Below are 14,817 nucleotides of genomic sequence, written 5' to 3'. Positions count from 1 at the left end.
GCGCAACAAAAGGCAAAATGAAACTCAACTCAACTTCAGAGACGTGCCGTTTACCGTATACCGTGGCCAAAATGAAGAAACGTTATCCTGCCCAAGCCAACCCCGCTGGCTTTTGCACATTGGGGGAGCATTCAGGCGGCACAGGTTTGAATATTTTCCAGCTCTTTCCCTCATCCTACACAGGAATTGGCCTTCGATGTGTGTGTAAGAGTGTGTGGGTGTGTGTGTGGGGCCAGCTTGTAATCATTGTCTGAGAATGTGTTTTTGTGGCCATTAAAGTGGCTTCTACAATTTCTCATTATGTATTTTTTTTTCCCCCACATTGGCAGCTCATCGCAAAATCATCATGTCAGGAGTTGTTAAACTTTTGTAAATTTGATAAGTAATAAAATCGAATACGACTGAACATAGATATGCCATATAGTGTCATTTATTTTTCCCCAATCAGTTAAAATGCAAATAACAAACATAAACCATACAAAAGCATTAAATGTTAACTTAAGCGTGAAATTAAAACATTAATTTATACTTTTCTCTCATTGGTTTTGTGGCATATTTGATGGAGATCGAAACAAGTTAATCGCACGAATGATGTATCAAAGGGATTTACCTTTTACGAATATGCAAAATTATAGACATAAATATATAAAGGTTTTCTTTAATTATTAAACGGAATTGATAAATATGTAAAACATTTAAAGAAAATTGCATTTTTTAAGTCTTCTCTGAAATTTTCAAGCAATTGTTGCTATCAAAAGAAATAATTAGGCCAACTTTGGATAGTTTTTTAACTTCTATTTGAGTAAGTATTAAATCCTTTCCTAATAAACAGTTTTAATTATTTGTATTTAAAACTTAATGACTTGCCTAAGCGAAGTTTATGCCTCAAAGTAAGCACAAATTAAGGTAAGTGAATGCTTTTATCATTGTATTAACTAAAAAAATCTTAATTTAAGAAACCAAATGCTTGAGACTAACAAGCTGATCAAACAATTCTCCGCTTTTTTTGGGAGAAGCTTAGATCCATCTATGGCATTTAATGAGAATTGTACAAATATTCACCTTTTTGGATGCAAAGTTTTAATTATGTCCTCATGCCAAAGAATACATTTCCAAGCAATTTCACTCAAACAATTTTTGGTCGAAAAACTTCCTTTTTAAGCACAAACACACACATGTACACGGATAGTCAGACAGACAGACGGACAGACATTGGGGCAAAATATTTTAATTTGTATTTATTTTAATGGTCCAACGCCCTTTGTTGTGCCATGTGCAAAAAAACCCACTTCAAAAGCGGCAGAAAGAAGAAGGACTCAGTTTACTTGCCGAGAGAGAGAGAGAGAGAGAGGGGAAAGGGATGCTCGTGGTGGAAATTCCTTTGAGCCGCATGGTCAAATGATTCTCGACTATTCTTTTAATGCTCGGCCACGATTCAACGCCTTAAGCTATGCACTAACTTTTGGCGGTTAACCTGAAACAAATACGAAGTGGAGAACACAATTTTTACCCCCAAACAAAAACAAATAGCCACAAGGATATTCAAGAACGGCGCTACACTTGGTCGTATAATAAACTTTAATGGGCATGTTCATAATAATAAAATTTCATTAAATTGCCATGGCCAAAGAAGAAGAAAAAGGACGAGAAGAGGCCGGGCACTTGGTGCTCATAGGCAAATTTTTCGGTTAAAGGCGAAATGAAGACAAGTGGACCACTTTAGAGTGTGCGGCATGTGTGAGGGAAGGACTTGCAAAGACTATCTCTGTCTCTTTCATTCTCTGCAACCCTTTGTACATTTCTCTTTGCCGGAAGGAAGCTTGAAACAATTCAATTACATTGCATAATGGTTGCGTCCCCATGTCTGTATATAATAAAGTTTCATTTTATAGACCTGCCACCACGTCTGGGGCAGCTTTTGGTGTCGCCAGCAGCAGCAGCAGCCGCAGCAGGAGCAGGAGCAGGAGCAGTGTTGCAGTCGGAGTCGCAACCGCAGCCATAGAGGCATAACTCCTTGTGTCTGTCCAACTGACCATCGAATTTTGTTGCTATTACACAATATTTTTTTTGTTCAGAGAGAGAAAGAGAGAGAAATTTTCACAAGTTTACAAGAGAATTCTGTGGTCAGAGTTTACCCCAATTGCCGCACCAAAATTCTTGCCCAGAAGTTTTGCAATTTTTGCTGTTGTTGTTGCTGTTGCTGCTGGTGCTGAGGCTGGTGCAGTTGCAGCTGTCAAAAGAGGCGCACTAAACACTAAATAAAATTTTAGTTTTCAACTGCGTACGCACACGCATATGGGAGCAGCTTCGCATGCCCTTGGCCATTTGTATATATAACCCATACATACATACACGCATATGTATATATGTATGTGTGTACTCTCATATCAGGCCTTCTTCTTGCCATCTCCTTGTCCTGCTTGTTTTTCAGCCATCCCAATGTTTTCCTTCTCATCCTCATGCGGCCTGCTGTGCGACTCTGGCATATTGAACGAAGATTTATTGCAGTGCCAGTGTGTCCAAGTGGAAATAAATCAAATAATTTTTCATGTGGAAAAATTTCAAGCACAAAAAAAAAACACAGAACAGAAAACTGAAAATTAACACACCAAAAAAAAGTGCTTGCAAGTTAACATTGCCACGTCAAAGTTTAGTTACTCTTACAAAAGCAATAGTTCTTTTTTCCGTTGACATCTGCGTTTTGATATATCGTTACGAGGACTCAACATACGTCAAAATAAAGAATTCACATGGTCGGAACAATTCCATCGACTAATTATCCATTGAAAGTGGCTTACATGATGATTTTAGCTCTTGATCTCAGCTTAAGGACATGGCTATAAAGCAAAGTATTTCCCAATTTCAATTATTTAAGAGGCAAACCTTATAAGTTATTTATGGTATCTAGAAGAAAGAGTATTTTAAATGTCGAAACTGTAAGTCAACCAAATTCAGTATCTAAGTTTGGGCCCAAAATGAGTAAAAATGTTTCGTGTAATTTACACGGACCTTATGTTGATTACGTAAATGTAAGTATGTGTGTCTCCTTCTCCCTCTCTCTCTCTCTCTCTTTCCCTCTCTCTCTGTATGAGAATTTTATGCCTGGACAACAGCAAGGACAACAACAACTGCAAATGCTGCATATGCATGAGGCCCAAAAGGGCCACAGAATTCTGAACTCGCCTAGACGGTCCGCCAATGTATTTTCATATTAGGGCGCCCTCCTCTCTCGGCCACAGTGGCCCAACTGTCATTGTCCAGAAATTAACGAATACATACCTACATACACGAAAGAAGAACGGTGCAAGAAAACAGCAAAGCAAAAAAAAAAAAAACACGAAATTGGAAAGAAAAATTTTGCATTTCCTCGTGCTAATGTATGTTAATTACAGGGGATTTTCCATGCGGAGGATTTGCATTTTAATTTATGCACCGAAAAATTCGCAAAAAGAAAAATAACAAAGAAAAGCAAAAGAGGCAGCAGCAGCAGCAGCACCACCAGCAATGTCAGCTTGGGCAAAGTAGTTAAAAGTGGGGAAAAAAAAGAGTGAAAATAAAACGTAAATAGCGAAAAACGACCAGCAAAATAAATGGCCCAAATGAGAAGTTACACTGACGCAATTTGTATATGTCACAGGTGAGTATGTGTGTGTGTGTGTGTGTGTGTGAGAGAAAGTATAGCGGAAATTACCAAAAAAAAAAAAACTGATGTATTTTTGGAGCCAACATTATTTACTTTACAAGTTACACAACAGAAAGAAAATCTTTACATTGGAAAAGCTACCAAAAGATAATAGAGTATTAATAAGTCGCACATATTAAATTTGATTCTCACTTAAGTGTATGTTATATTCTTATGATCAGTCCTTTTGGACAGTTTCACAAATTTTCTTATATAAAATCTATCAATTTAGAAGAGGAAGAATAGTATCGCATTTTATTGGAAAAAAAATTCCAAAGAAAATCAGCTTAGGAAACTCTTTTCAGAGAAATCCCTTAGATCTGTTGCTGCTGTACTTGAACTATTTATTATTATACATATATTAAAACTAGAAATATAAATATTTGCACCAATTATATTATTATTATTATTATTTAATTGTAAAAAAGAATTAATTCTAAGTGACATTGTGAAGCCAGAACAACAAAAGCCTTCAGGCTGTGCACCAATTATTAATTCTATAACGTATTTAGAAAAGGTATAACACTAATGCCTTTATTAAGAGAATTATTTAAGAATTCAATTCCATTTACTTGAAATATTTGACAGGCGATAACTACTCTGAAAGCACTTTCGATGGGTTATCATTTATTTCGATTGATGCTAAATACTTTAAGTACTTTCCCTGTATAAAACTTAGCTATCCTTTTAGTTTTAAAACTGTCTCAACAGCTGATAAAAGAAAGAATAATAAAGTTGTTCCAAAACAATAACAACCACAACCAAATTTAAATAATATATACATAATTAAATTCTTAAAAGATAGTTTATCGCTGTCTCTAGGAGTGGCCATCGGAAATATTGATTTTCTTGATGGTTATTAGTTAGTAATCATTAGACATTTTAGTAGTTATGTGAATATTTAATTTCTTGGAATTAATTTTTGAGCGACTGCAATTATTTTGAACCGATGCTCATGTTTAATCAAGACGAAAACCAAAATCCACCCACATTCACACACAAATAGACAAACTCCTTGACTGGCTTGAATTTAATTATTGTCTAATGTGTGTTGGTTGCCCTCAATAAGCTCAAAATTTCACTCACCGACTTAACGCTGCAGCAAACAGAACAGAACAGAACAGAACTGGGCTGAACCGAATGTAATGGAATGATGCCGAGCGGAGTGCAAGGGGCAGAGGTTATGATGGGGGGTTTGTGTTGGGGTAGGAGCAGGACTTAACCAAGGAATCTCCATGGCTGTTCAGTTAAATTAATACAAAGCCCGTGTACACGGACTAATGCTAAGTAGATGCGAATACAAACAACTATGGTACGATTACCAAAAGAGAGTGGAAGAGAGAGGGACTGGGGCGGGGCTGGGGCGCAGACAGTGGGAAAGCCTAGCTAAGCGGGGGTGGTGATGGAAATACAAAGGCAAAAGCAATGGCATCCCAGTGAGTGAGTGTTGGGAAAGCGTGTGTGAGTACAAGTGCGTATGTGTTGGTTAAGCGTCTTACTTAAGTATTTATGTATTTACATTGCGAATATTTAATGGAGATATGCGACGGATTACAACAACTTGTAGACGCCTACCGCATTGTGGGGCGGCAGCAGCAGAAGCAGGGAGGGAGCCGGGGCAAGGTCTAAGCCCAAAGCGTGTGTGTGTGTGTGTGCCTCTCTGCCACCCACAGAAGAAAAAATTCCACACTAAGGTAGGTGAAAGAGAATATTAAGTATTGTAAGTAACAACAAGTTTTATTTTCACTTTAATAAATATTGCATTATTAAAGAGACGCCACTCTGAAGGCAGATGAGAGGTAAGAGAGAAAGAAAACATCTCATCCAATAAGCTAAAAGCAAGCAAATGGCTGACTCTATGTCTCATTTGGCCTCACTGACAGCAAAGCTGCAGCAAACTATATAGACACGCAGATACATAACTCTGTCTATAAAATTTATCTACACAAAGAAAAGCAATTTTTCACTTAATTAAACGACAAAGCAAAAGTCAAACATTTTTCCCCCCCAACAATTTTATGAAATGCCTCAAGGCTCCTGCTACCAAATACAAGTTGAAGGACATTGGTTTTTGTTTCATATTTGCCGATCCGATTCCTTAACCCTACTGAGTGGCCCTGCTGCGATCGCATTCAACCATGTTATCGTCTTGGCCCACTAATAAATACTAATGAATTTTAATGACTGCACTAAAAAACCACAGAAAAGTCTAAAAAGACACTATGACACATTGTTTATACGCTATAAATTCACTTCGTTAACTTACCAAACCAAGAAGGACCATTATTAAGAAGGATTAGACAAACTATCCAAAAAGTTTTTTAATAGTTTTAATATTTGTTTTATTTTTTTAGAGATCGACATCAATTGTTTAAGTTTCTTTCTTCTTTTTTTTTAATATTTCAAAAGTGTTTTTTAAAGCAAAGAACTTTTTCAGGAAGTCTTGAAGGTTCTGAGAATGGCAAAAGTTTTGGTAATTTATTTACTTCACTTTTTAGCACGTCTGATCCTTACTATTAACATAAAAATCAACTTACCAAAAATATTCTTTTAAATATTTTATTTCAATTTTATTTCCAAACTTCTTAGTCATAAACTGTGTATGCAAAATCTATAAATAAAGATCCAGATCCTGAATATTTCACATATTTCCAAAGTGCAAAAATTTATCACTTTCTCTCTCTATTTCACTCTCTTTTCTGGTCATATCTTTCTCCCTCGCTTCGTCAGTTAGTATCAGATGTAATTTCGAATAATAAAATATGAAAGATATAATACTAAGTATTCCTTATAGAGAAAGAAAGGAGGATCATACGTACCTACATAAGTTAGAAATTACCATTAAATTGACTTTTGAAAGTACAAATCAATGATTCTCATTCTAGAATTTAAACAAAATTATAGACTAAAAAACATTAACTGAAATTCCTTCAAAAAATTGGAAATCTACACCTTTGCTTTCGTCATTGAGTAGCTGGCTGGTGAGGAAAATGTGTAAATGCTTTTTGTGAAAGGGTATAAAAAAAAACAAAAACAAGGAAACAAACTGCAATCAAGTTTTATCTACTCGACCACATTGAAACTTAGCGCTAATGATGCCAAACAACCGCTGGGAAAATGCAAATACCACAACACACGCACACACACACACACACATACATATACCAACAAAGATGTATACGTACACACAAATTACTGGCCACATAAAAAACGGGCAAGTTTGTAAGCCATTTTTGCACATTTTCACCAACCATTTGTCGCATTTCGTTTAGCCTTTTATTTATTTGCACTAATTTTAAGTGTCAACTGCATTGTTTCTGTTTTGTTTTTTGTTCTTTTTTTCTCTTACCATCTTTGTTATTAGCACACAGCATAATCATAGCTGCAAGAGTTGCTTTTCCTTACCCTATATACAATCCACCAAGGGTTCTAATTAAGTGCATTTACTCTAATGAGCAAAAATGGCAGAAGCAGCAGCGGAACCAGGACCACGGCCACGACCAGGATGAGGCTGAGGCTGAGGATGAGGACAAGGGGTCAGCAACATTTGCAGGAGTGGCGACAAAAACTGTCACAGTTCCGTGAACGAAGCGACCGTGCGTGAAAACTGACCTCCAGCTCCACTTTGCTGTGAGCCAAGTTTGCGGTTTATTTTTTTGTATTCCTATTTTTTTTTTCTTGGTTTTTTGTATTGTGACCTCATTTTGGGGGTTTCTTTTTTGATCCCCCCAAAAATTTCATAAAAGGACTGCATTACAAGTAAGGACTAGGGTCTCCCTTTCCCTCAGACATCTGGGTTTTCATCTGAAACTTTAGTCCAGTTGGTCATCCATTTGTCTATGCAAAATTTGTCTCGCTCATTAGTGCAATTTGCATGCATGATGGCAAATATAGCTTTAGCCTGACCATCAACCATTCATCTATGTGTATCTCTTCTATACAGATAGAGAAGCGTATACATACGAGTGCAGTTGCAATTTCACTTACGACACGTTCATCAAAAATAGGAATAGACACAACAAAGGCAAATCCAGATATGTATACGGGTATTGTGTGTGTGTGTGTGGAGAAGGGGGGAGAATGGGTTTTGGTCATCATGGTCAGATTCGGCGACACTAAGTAAACAAAATGCTGCTGCTGCAGCTGTGGCAAAAAGGATAACACTACGATACTTGAAATCCATCGGTGGCTGGGGCGAAATATGCAAATGTCGGCCTGCGGCCCCCAAAAACTCACATGTCCTTTCCACCATGCAGCCATCATACAGACAGATAAAACACAAAACTATCCGAATTAGTAGCTGGAAAAAAAAAAGAAATAAAAAAGAAAAGAAAAGCACTAGCAGCAACAATAAAATTTTTAAACTTCCGCAAGTCCCTCCCCCCAAAATAAAACACACACACATATAACAAAAAAACCAAATTCATTTTCAATTAAGGATTTTTCAGCATTTATCGACAGAAATGTCCTGTGCCTAATGCTTTCCTCTCATTCAATGGAAAAACATTTGAAATGCTAAATAAATTACGCAAACCATATCGATATATATATAGATATAGAATAGATATATGTATTTGTGTGTGTGTGTGTGTGTGTTTGTATAGTTTTTGCCAATTTACAGTGGCTGCTGTTGACACTCGCTAGCCGTATTGGCATTGCCATTGGCCGGGTGTCAGAATGTGGTCAAAATGCCAATTGCAAAACAATTGCATTTTGGTTACTTTGCTGTTAAATCCGGAATTTCGATGGCAGGCAACTAACCAACATGGCAACGGCTTCCGTTTGGTTTTAGCCAACTAGGAGTTTGGTCTAAGGTCCAATTGGTCCAATGGCAAGGGCAGTACGAGTTGAAAGGAGACTATAAAACGCTACTGGCTTTCGCTTAAAAGCAAAATATTGTACCCAAATATAAAAACGAAACTATCCCTAAATATGTATGTAAATTCATTTCCAATTTGATTTTCTTTCTTATGCCATGTATGTAGATACATAGTTAGGATGCCAGGCGACAACTAGTTTAGCCATGTATATGTACATATGTATGTAAGTATATATTATGAATGTGTTTGTACGGCCCGTAGAATAACCGAAAAGCAATTAAATTGTACACTTTGCAATTGCAGCTATAAAAGGCACCAAAGGCATAAAGCAACAATATTATAACATTTGCAAACTCCTACAAAAATACACAGAGACAACCAGTTTTGTCTCAAAATTGACATGATAACGAATTGGCTATACACTCACCACCTAATTTAAAGGCAAATTAACCATAGAGGTTGATACTTACAAGAGGAAAGAGTTCATTATTATAAAAACTACATTTAGTTCAAGTAATTGTCCTTTCCATGACACAGACTAATCCATTTGTTTACATTTCTCATTAAAACTTTGAAGCTAACTCAAGTTGCTTATAATCTAGACTCTAGAAAAACTTTTGACCAAAAAGGAATATTGCTTTTTGCAAGGATACAAAATAAAAACTGCATACAAATATTTCTATGTTGGACATTTTTTTAATGTTTTTTTTTTTTTTTGGGACAACATTCATGTGAGTGACAGACAGTCTGACATGCAAATACGTTTAATTTCAAAAACTAAACTAATAAAAGCAACGCTGCAATTCTGCTGTTGAAATTCTCTCATGGTCGATGTTGTTGTTTTTTTGTAAAAAGCAGAATAAGCAATCAAAATGAATTTTCCAAATGCAAATACATATGCGTATGGAAGAAAAAAAATATATAAATTATGGCCAGTCTGAATTGATAGTTGGTTTTATTTAAAGAAACTTTTCAAGCCTCGCCCCGATTGGCAGTAGTTAAATAAATTGCACAAACTATTTATGACAATAAACAAGTAAAACGAAAGCAGTTTATGATTAATCGACAAACTGAATTACAAGTGAAAATGATGAAAAAAGAACGAAGAATATTAAACGAGACCAAATCCATGACTATATTGTAGGGACAGTAGCAGTTTTTCTTTCAGTATCGTTTTACTTTTGTAGCGAGGCAAATCCAAGACTTTGAAACATGTGTGAGCCACGGGTAGATAACGATCATCGTAGGTAGGTTGAATTTTAATCTATAAATAATGCAAATCAATAATATAATATATATATATATATATATTAGAAATTCATTTCTACCTTTAAGGCCTGCATGCCTTGAATAGGAAGACGATCGCTACTAGTTAAAAAGAGTAGAAACTTTCTTTTCTCTTCCTCCGACAGATCGTGAAAAACGCTCCAAAACCAATTGATCTATTATTAAAGAATAATATTAAATTAGCACTGTTTTAGATATTAACTAAGGACTTACCGTTTCATCTTCAGGTGTATAATCTCCGGTGTATGTACAATTATCCTGCAAAACTTGCCAATCGTAGTCATCGGTTCCCAATATTGCAGCCATTAGCTCTTCGGGTTGAAACATGAACAAGGCACAACCAAAACAAACTTTCAGAAAACCGTCTAGAAATGCTGCACATTGCATTTCTATGCTTTGGTTTAACACAAAATGCACATAGAGATTGACAAACTCTTGTCTATTTTCTAAAGTGACTGCAATCTCATGGCCATTTGGTATTAAAGGTTTCGTTATCGACTGTCCGAACACATCTTTAGATAATTCGAATGTTAGATCGAAGGTTTCCTTAAAATCGTCTCCTGTATAGTCGAGTATAGCTTTCAGTGACTTGGCCTCCGATGGCAATAACTCATGTAAATCACTCAGGTCAACCTTTTTGCCAAGGAGCTTCTTATATAATGCCAATGGTAATGGCAAATTGATGACGGTTAAGTTATAAACGGCGAGACCAAAGGCCAAGCCAAGCAAATAGAATTGATTTTTATTCTCAAAAGTCGAATCGGCAAACCATAGCAGTCGTGACTCTTCTAATACCTTGAACATGCCATAGTCGGGATCAAATATTTTCTTTAGCAATAGGTTAAAGAACTCTTGACGTACTCCGCCGACATCCTCAGCATCCTCGCCGATAAATTTGATAATTAGCGGCTTTTTTAGATCTTCGGGTCGAACATTGGATAATTTTTGCAGTTCATTTAGCGAATCTTTGACGATATGTTCCCGGCTGATATATAAATTTAGTTGATGGTCATGCAATACATGACTAAAATTATCAATTTGCCAAGATTGATCAGCTTTAAGCATTGCGCACTTGGCCGTTGCATCGAATATGAATTCAAAATGACATATATGATTCTTATCTTGATTTGCCAGCATATATTCATAATATTCAAGTTTTATATCGATAAATTTTGTAAGTTCATTCAAATAGAAAAACTCATTGGTCAAACGGTCACTTTCTCGTTCGATATTAATAATATAAAAATACTCAACCAATTTTAAGATTTCATGCAATTCGCAATTATGTGGCAACAGCTGCGATCCCAATTGAGCAGCTCTCGGTATTAACGATCTCATTATATAAACGGCTGCTAGTAGGAAATTTTCAACCATGTCTTTAAAATAATCCATCGGCATTTGACTAAACCATTTCATTACGATATTCCTATGTTCGTCGCTCAATCTGAAAATGGCTTGGGCGAACGGAGCATGAAGACGACTATAAAGCTTCGAATTGGCAAATTCATGATACAGCGGCAGAATCAAATATACCCGTAGGCTTTCCACATCCGCCGGCGTGCATTTCAGTGAAGGAATCAGCTGTAGAGTAAAAACAATCCAGATCTGAAAAGCACAGAGATTTCTTGTTATAATCGGAATAACTTGTTAACAGGTTACAGAACTTACCATCTCCTTGTGTAAAGGGCTGACCACATCTCGTATGTTTCTAAAAGCCTTCTGAGCAGCCCTTATATCTACTCCAAAGTTTTCGATAGAACAATTCAAATGTTGATCATTGGCCAATAGAAAAGAACCATTCAGACAAGAACAATGCATGCACCACACAAAAACCGGTTCCTCGTCTACTAGGACGCTATTATCCATCTGTTCGCTCAATGTGAAAATCTGAGACTCTTGGTTTCTGTGAATAGCAAAACAAAATCTTTAGTCAGATTGGCAATGGGTTGGAATTATTTGATACTTACAATGGATGGCGCATATCGAAAGGTGGAACATTATCCACAAGCAACGTGGTGGTAACTACAGACTTAAGGCCTCCGGAAAATATTTGATTTACAATTACAGCATCGTTGAATGCTGAATTAGCTGTCAATGTGGGCGATATCCAGGGACCATTGATTTTCCCGGGTAAAGTATAAATTTTACCCAACTGACCGAATCCATAAAGTTGACCGATGGATGGCACAAAAGCCAAAGTATAATGTTTGGCACAAGCAACTTGTGTGACCGGTTTATCCCTTAGCTTCATTACCTTGAACGGTGCCAAGGCATTCGACAGATTGCCGTGCCCAAGCTGACCATGGGTACCATCGCCACAAGTGAATAGAGCACCTTTATGGGTCAAAAAGACAGAAAACTCATCACCGCAAGCCACATATCGGACACCGCATGGACGTAGTGTTGTCAATTCAGTAGGATAGGGACGATCAGATAGATCATTGAGTCCCAGTTGACCGCGATTATTGCGTCCCCAGCCATACACAGCACTCGACTTGGAGATCAGGAAGCAATGGTTGCCGCCACATGCAATCGTAGCTATGGGAATGCCATGAATCGAAGTCAAATGCATCGGAAAATGACAGTTGCTCATGTTTTCCGGCTCGCTCATCCCCAATTGGCCATAACGATTGGAGCCCCAAGAATAAATCGTACCATCATTCGTAAGAGCCAGACTATGTTCATTACCACAGGCAATCTGCACAAAAAGCGGCTTTTTGTCAGGGACTTTTACCATGGTGGGCACACGGCTGTTCGTAGTCTGTCCCAATTGACCGCAGTCATTGACACCCCAACTCATGACAACGCCTGATTTTGTCAAAACCAGTGAATGGCTGCTACCGCAAGCTATGGCCGAAACTTCAATATCCTGAAGTCCTGCAACTAACCGAAATGGGGACAAACGTGACCTTTTACGCGTATTATGCACCTGTCCGTGAGTTTCGCACTCGTATACCTTTCCTTTGGCGGTGAGAAACAAAGTGTATCGATCTCCAAATGCAATGTCTCGCAATTGTTCAACGCCTTTCCATGGTGCATCTGGTACATGGGTCATACCATCGAAGATTTCATCTTTAATCGCACAGTTCATTTCTTGCCCGAAATCAATCGAATTATTGCCCCAGCAATACATATCCATATTTATCTACTTTTTGCTAGACTTTTTATTTACACTTGACTTGTTTCTGTTTCACTATATTATATATTGTCGCTTATGTTTGTGGGGCAAATTCAACTTTTTATCAGCCTACTAATTATTTACCTTTTTCTTTACTTAGAACTGACTGTTTGACTGTTTTACACTATGACGCGTTTCTTATCGAGTTTGTCATCGAGAGAAACTGATGTTTACACTACTAAACTTCCGTTTGATTTGACAGTTCAAGTTTAATTTTTGTTTAACAATATCTTAAGTTCCTATAAACGTATTTAGTTTCTTAAAATGTATAACCAATTTTTTAATTAAAATAATTCATATCCCTTAGAATTATATTTTCATAAGCTTATGTTTTACGCAAATTTCTGCTTCAAGTTCTTCTTCATTCGACACGACAAAATTCGATACCTCGACAGTGTCATCGAAAGTTTACCATCTCTAGTTGAAATGCAATCATACGAATTTAGATTCGTGGAATTGTACATTTTTATTTGAAATCCTTGTCGATCGTTCGGGAATGTTTAAAATAGTATTGAACAATGGTCCATACATACATAAAAAGATTATTAACTTCAGATTCAAATAGATATATAATTTTTGAATGAATTTTCAATAAAATTGTCTGTATAGTAATGTTGATAGTTTACAACCATATCCTATACTTTAATAATAATAATAATTAAATTGTCTGTACCAAGTAATGACGGTCAGAATAAAGGTTTTGATGAAATAACCATAATTTATTGTATTAATATTTAATTACAAATTCTTCAAATAAATCTGGCTTGTAGTTGCTGCCCAAGAATATATACTTTATATAGTAAGAGTTACTTTTCACCGCACCCTTTGATCTTCAGGATAAATATCCTGACTAAGCATATTTGGAAACCAAACTACATGTAAATATGTACATACATAGATAGAAAATACTTTAGCCCCTTCCGCCGTGTAAAGGCGAACGTGATTTTTCGACAACAATACTCGTGGGTCATATGAGTTAACTTACACACATACATACATATGTATGTACATATATGCCATTAAAATCGGCAACAAAAGAAATCGCACATTTCAACGTTTTGAATTTGTAAAAGGATATTTTTCACATTATAATAAGAAATGAGGCTGAAGACGCGCATCGCATGTTTTGGCCAGAAATTCAACATATTCCACGCTAACCACCCAATTTTTGGCAGCCACTTGAAAATGCAGAACAGCTGAATAACCATATAAACACAAATAATAAAATCGACAATTTGGCAAGAGGCACACACGCACACACATAGATAACACATACAATCAAATGTGTGTGTGTGTGTGCTTGTAACTGAGTGTGCGTGTATGCATAACCGCAAATGTACTGGCAACAAAACGTGCGGCGATTTCATAAAAAGTCCAATGAAAATTCTCAAAGGAAAAGGGGTTAATTTTCTTTCGCACACATTCAAGAAATTGAGACACACACACACACATAGACCGCCATGGCCTTTAAGAAGACTACACGACGCCACTAGCATGATCTCAGCAAGGAAACAAATATATGTAAGTACATAATAAAAAATCCTTTGGCCATGGATTTAAAATCAAGGACTTTATTTCAGCAGTTGCTCTAAATGATGATGCCATGGACCGAACGATAAGTTAATAGCTACACTAGTCAAATTTGAGAACAACAATTCAAGACTTGTGGAGAGTAACGAATCAATTATATGGAACAATATTTTAAAGTTTTCAACTAAATTTTAATCAGTATGTAATACTTTCTCAAGTGGCAAACACTTCAAATGTGGCGAATAGTAGAAATTGTATTAATATTTTCAATTCTATTGATTTTGGTTAAAGCAAACAAACTCGAAATCAAATCCCACAAG

The 14,817-nt window shown here is 36.5% G+C and overlaps 1 protein-coding gene across 1 annotated transcript; it reads right to left on the bottom strand.

The window, feature by feature from the left end:
• Positions 1 to 9,521: 9,521 nt before the first annotated feature.
• On the bottom strand, positions 9,522 to 13,018 carry LOC6649579 (probable E3 ubiquitin-protein ligase HERC4). Its single transcript, XM_023179742.2, has 5 exons — positions 11,757 to 13,018; positions 11,458 to 11,692; positions 10,003 to 11,394; positions 9,831 to 9,944; positions 9,522 to 9,766 (listed from the first exon to the last, which is right to left on the bottom strand). Exons 1-5 carry the CDS (start codon positions 12,926 to 12,928, stop codon positions 9,614 to 9,616), a joined length of 3,066 nt encoding a protein of 1,021 aa, XP_023035510.2. The 5' UTR covers positions 12,929 to 13,018; the 3' UTR covers positions 9,522 to 9,613.
• Positions 13,019 to 14,817: the final 1,799 nt, after the last annotated feature.

This window comes from Drosophila willistoni, chromosome 3R (assembly GCF_018902025.1).
Source record: "Drosophila willistoni isolate 14030-0811.24 chromosome 3R, UCI_dwil_1.1, whole genome shotgun sequence".
In the NCBI taxonomy this organism is placed as follows: domain Eukaryota; kingdom Metazoa; phylum Arthropoda; class Insecta; order Diptera; family Drosophilidae; genus Drosophila; species Drosophila willistoni.
The sequence above is the reverse complement of the archived record's forward strand: the minus strand, read 5'-3'. Positions and strand labels throughout refer to the sequence as shown.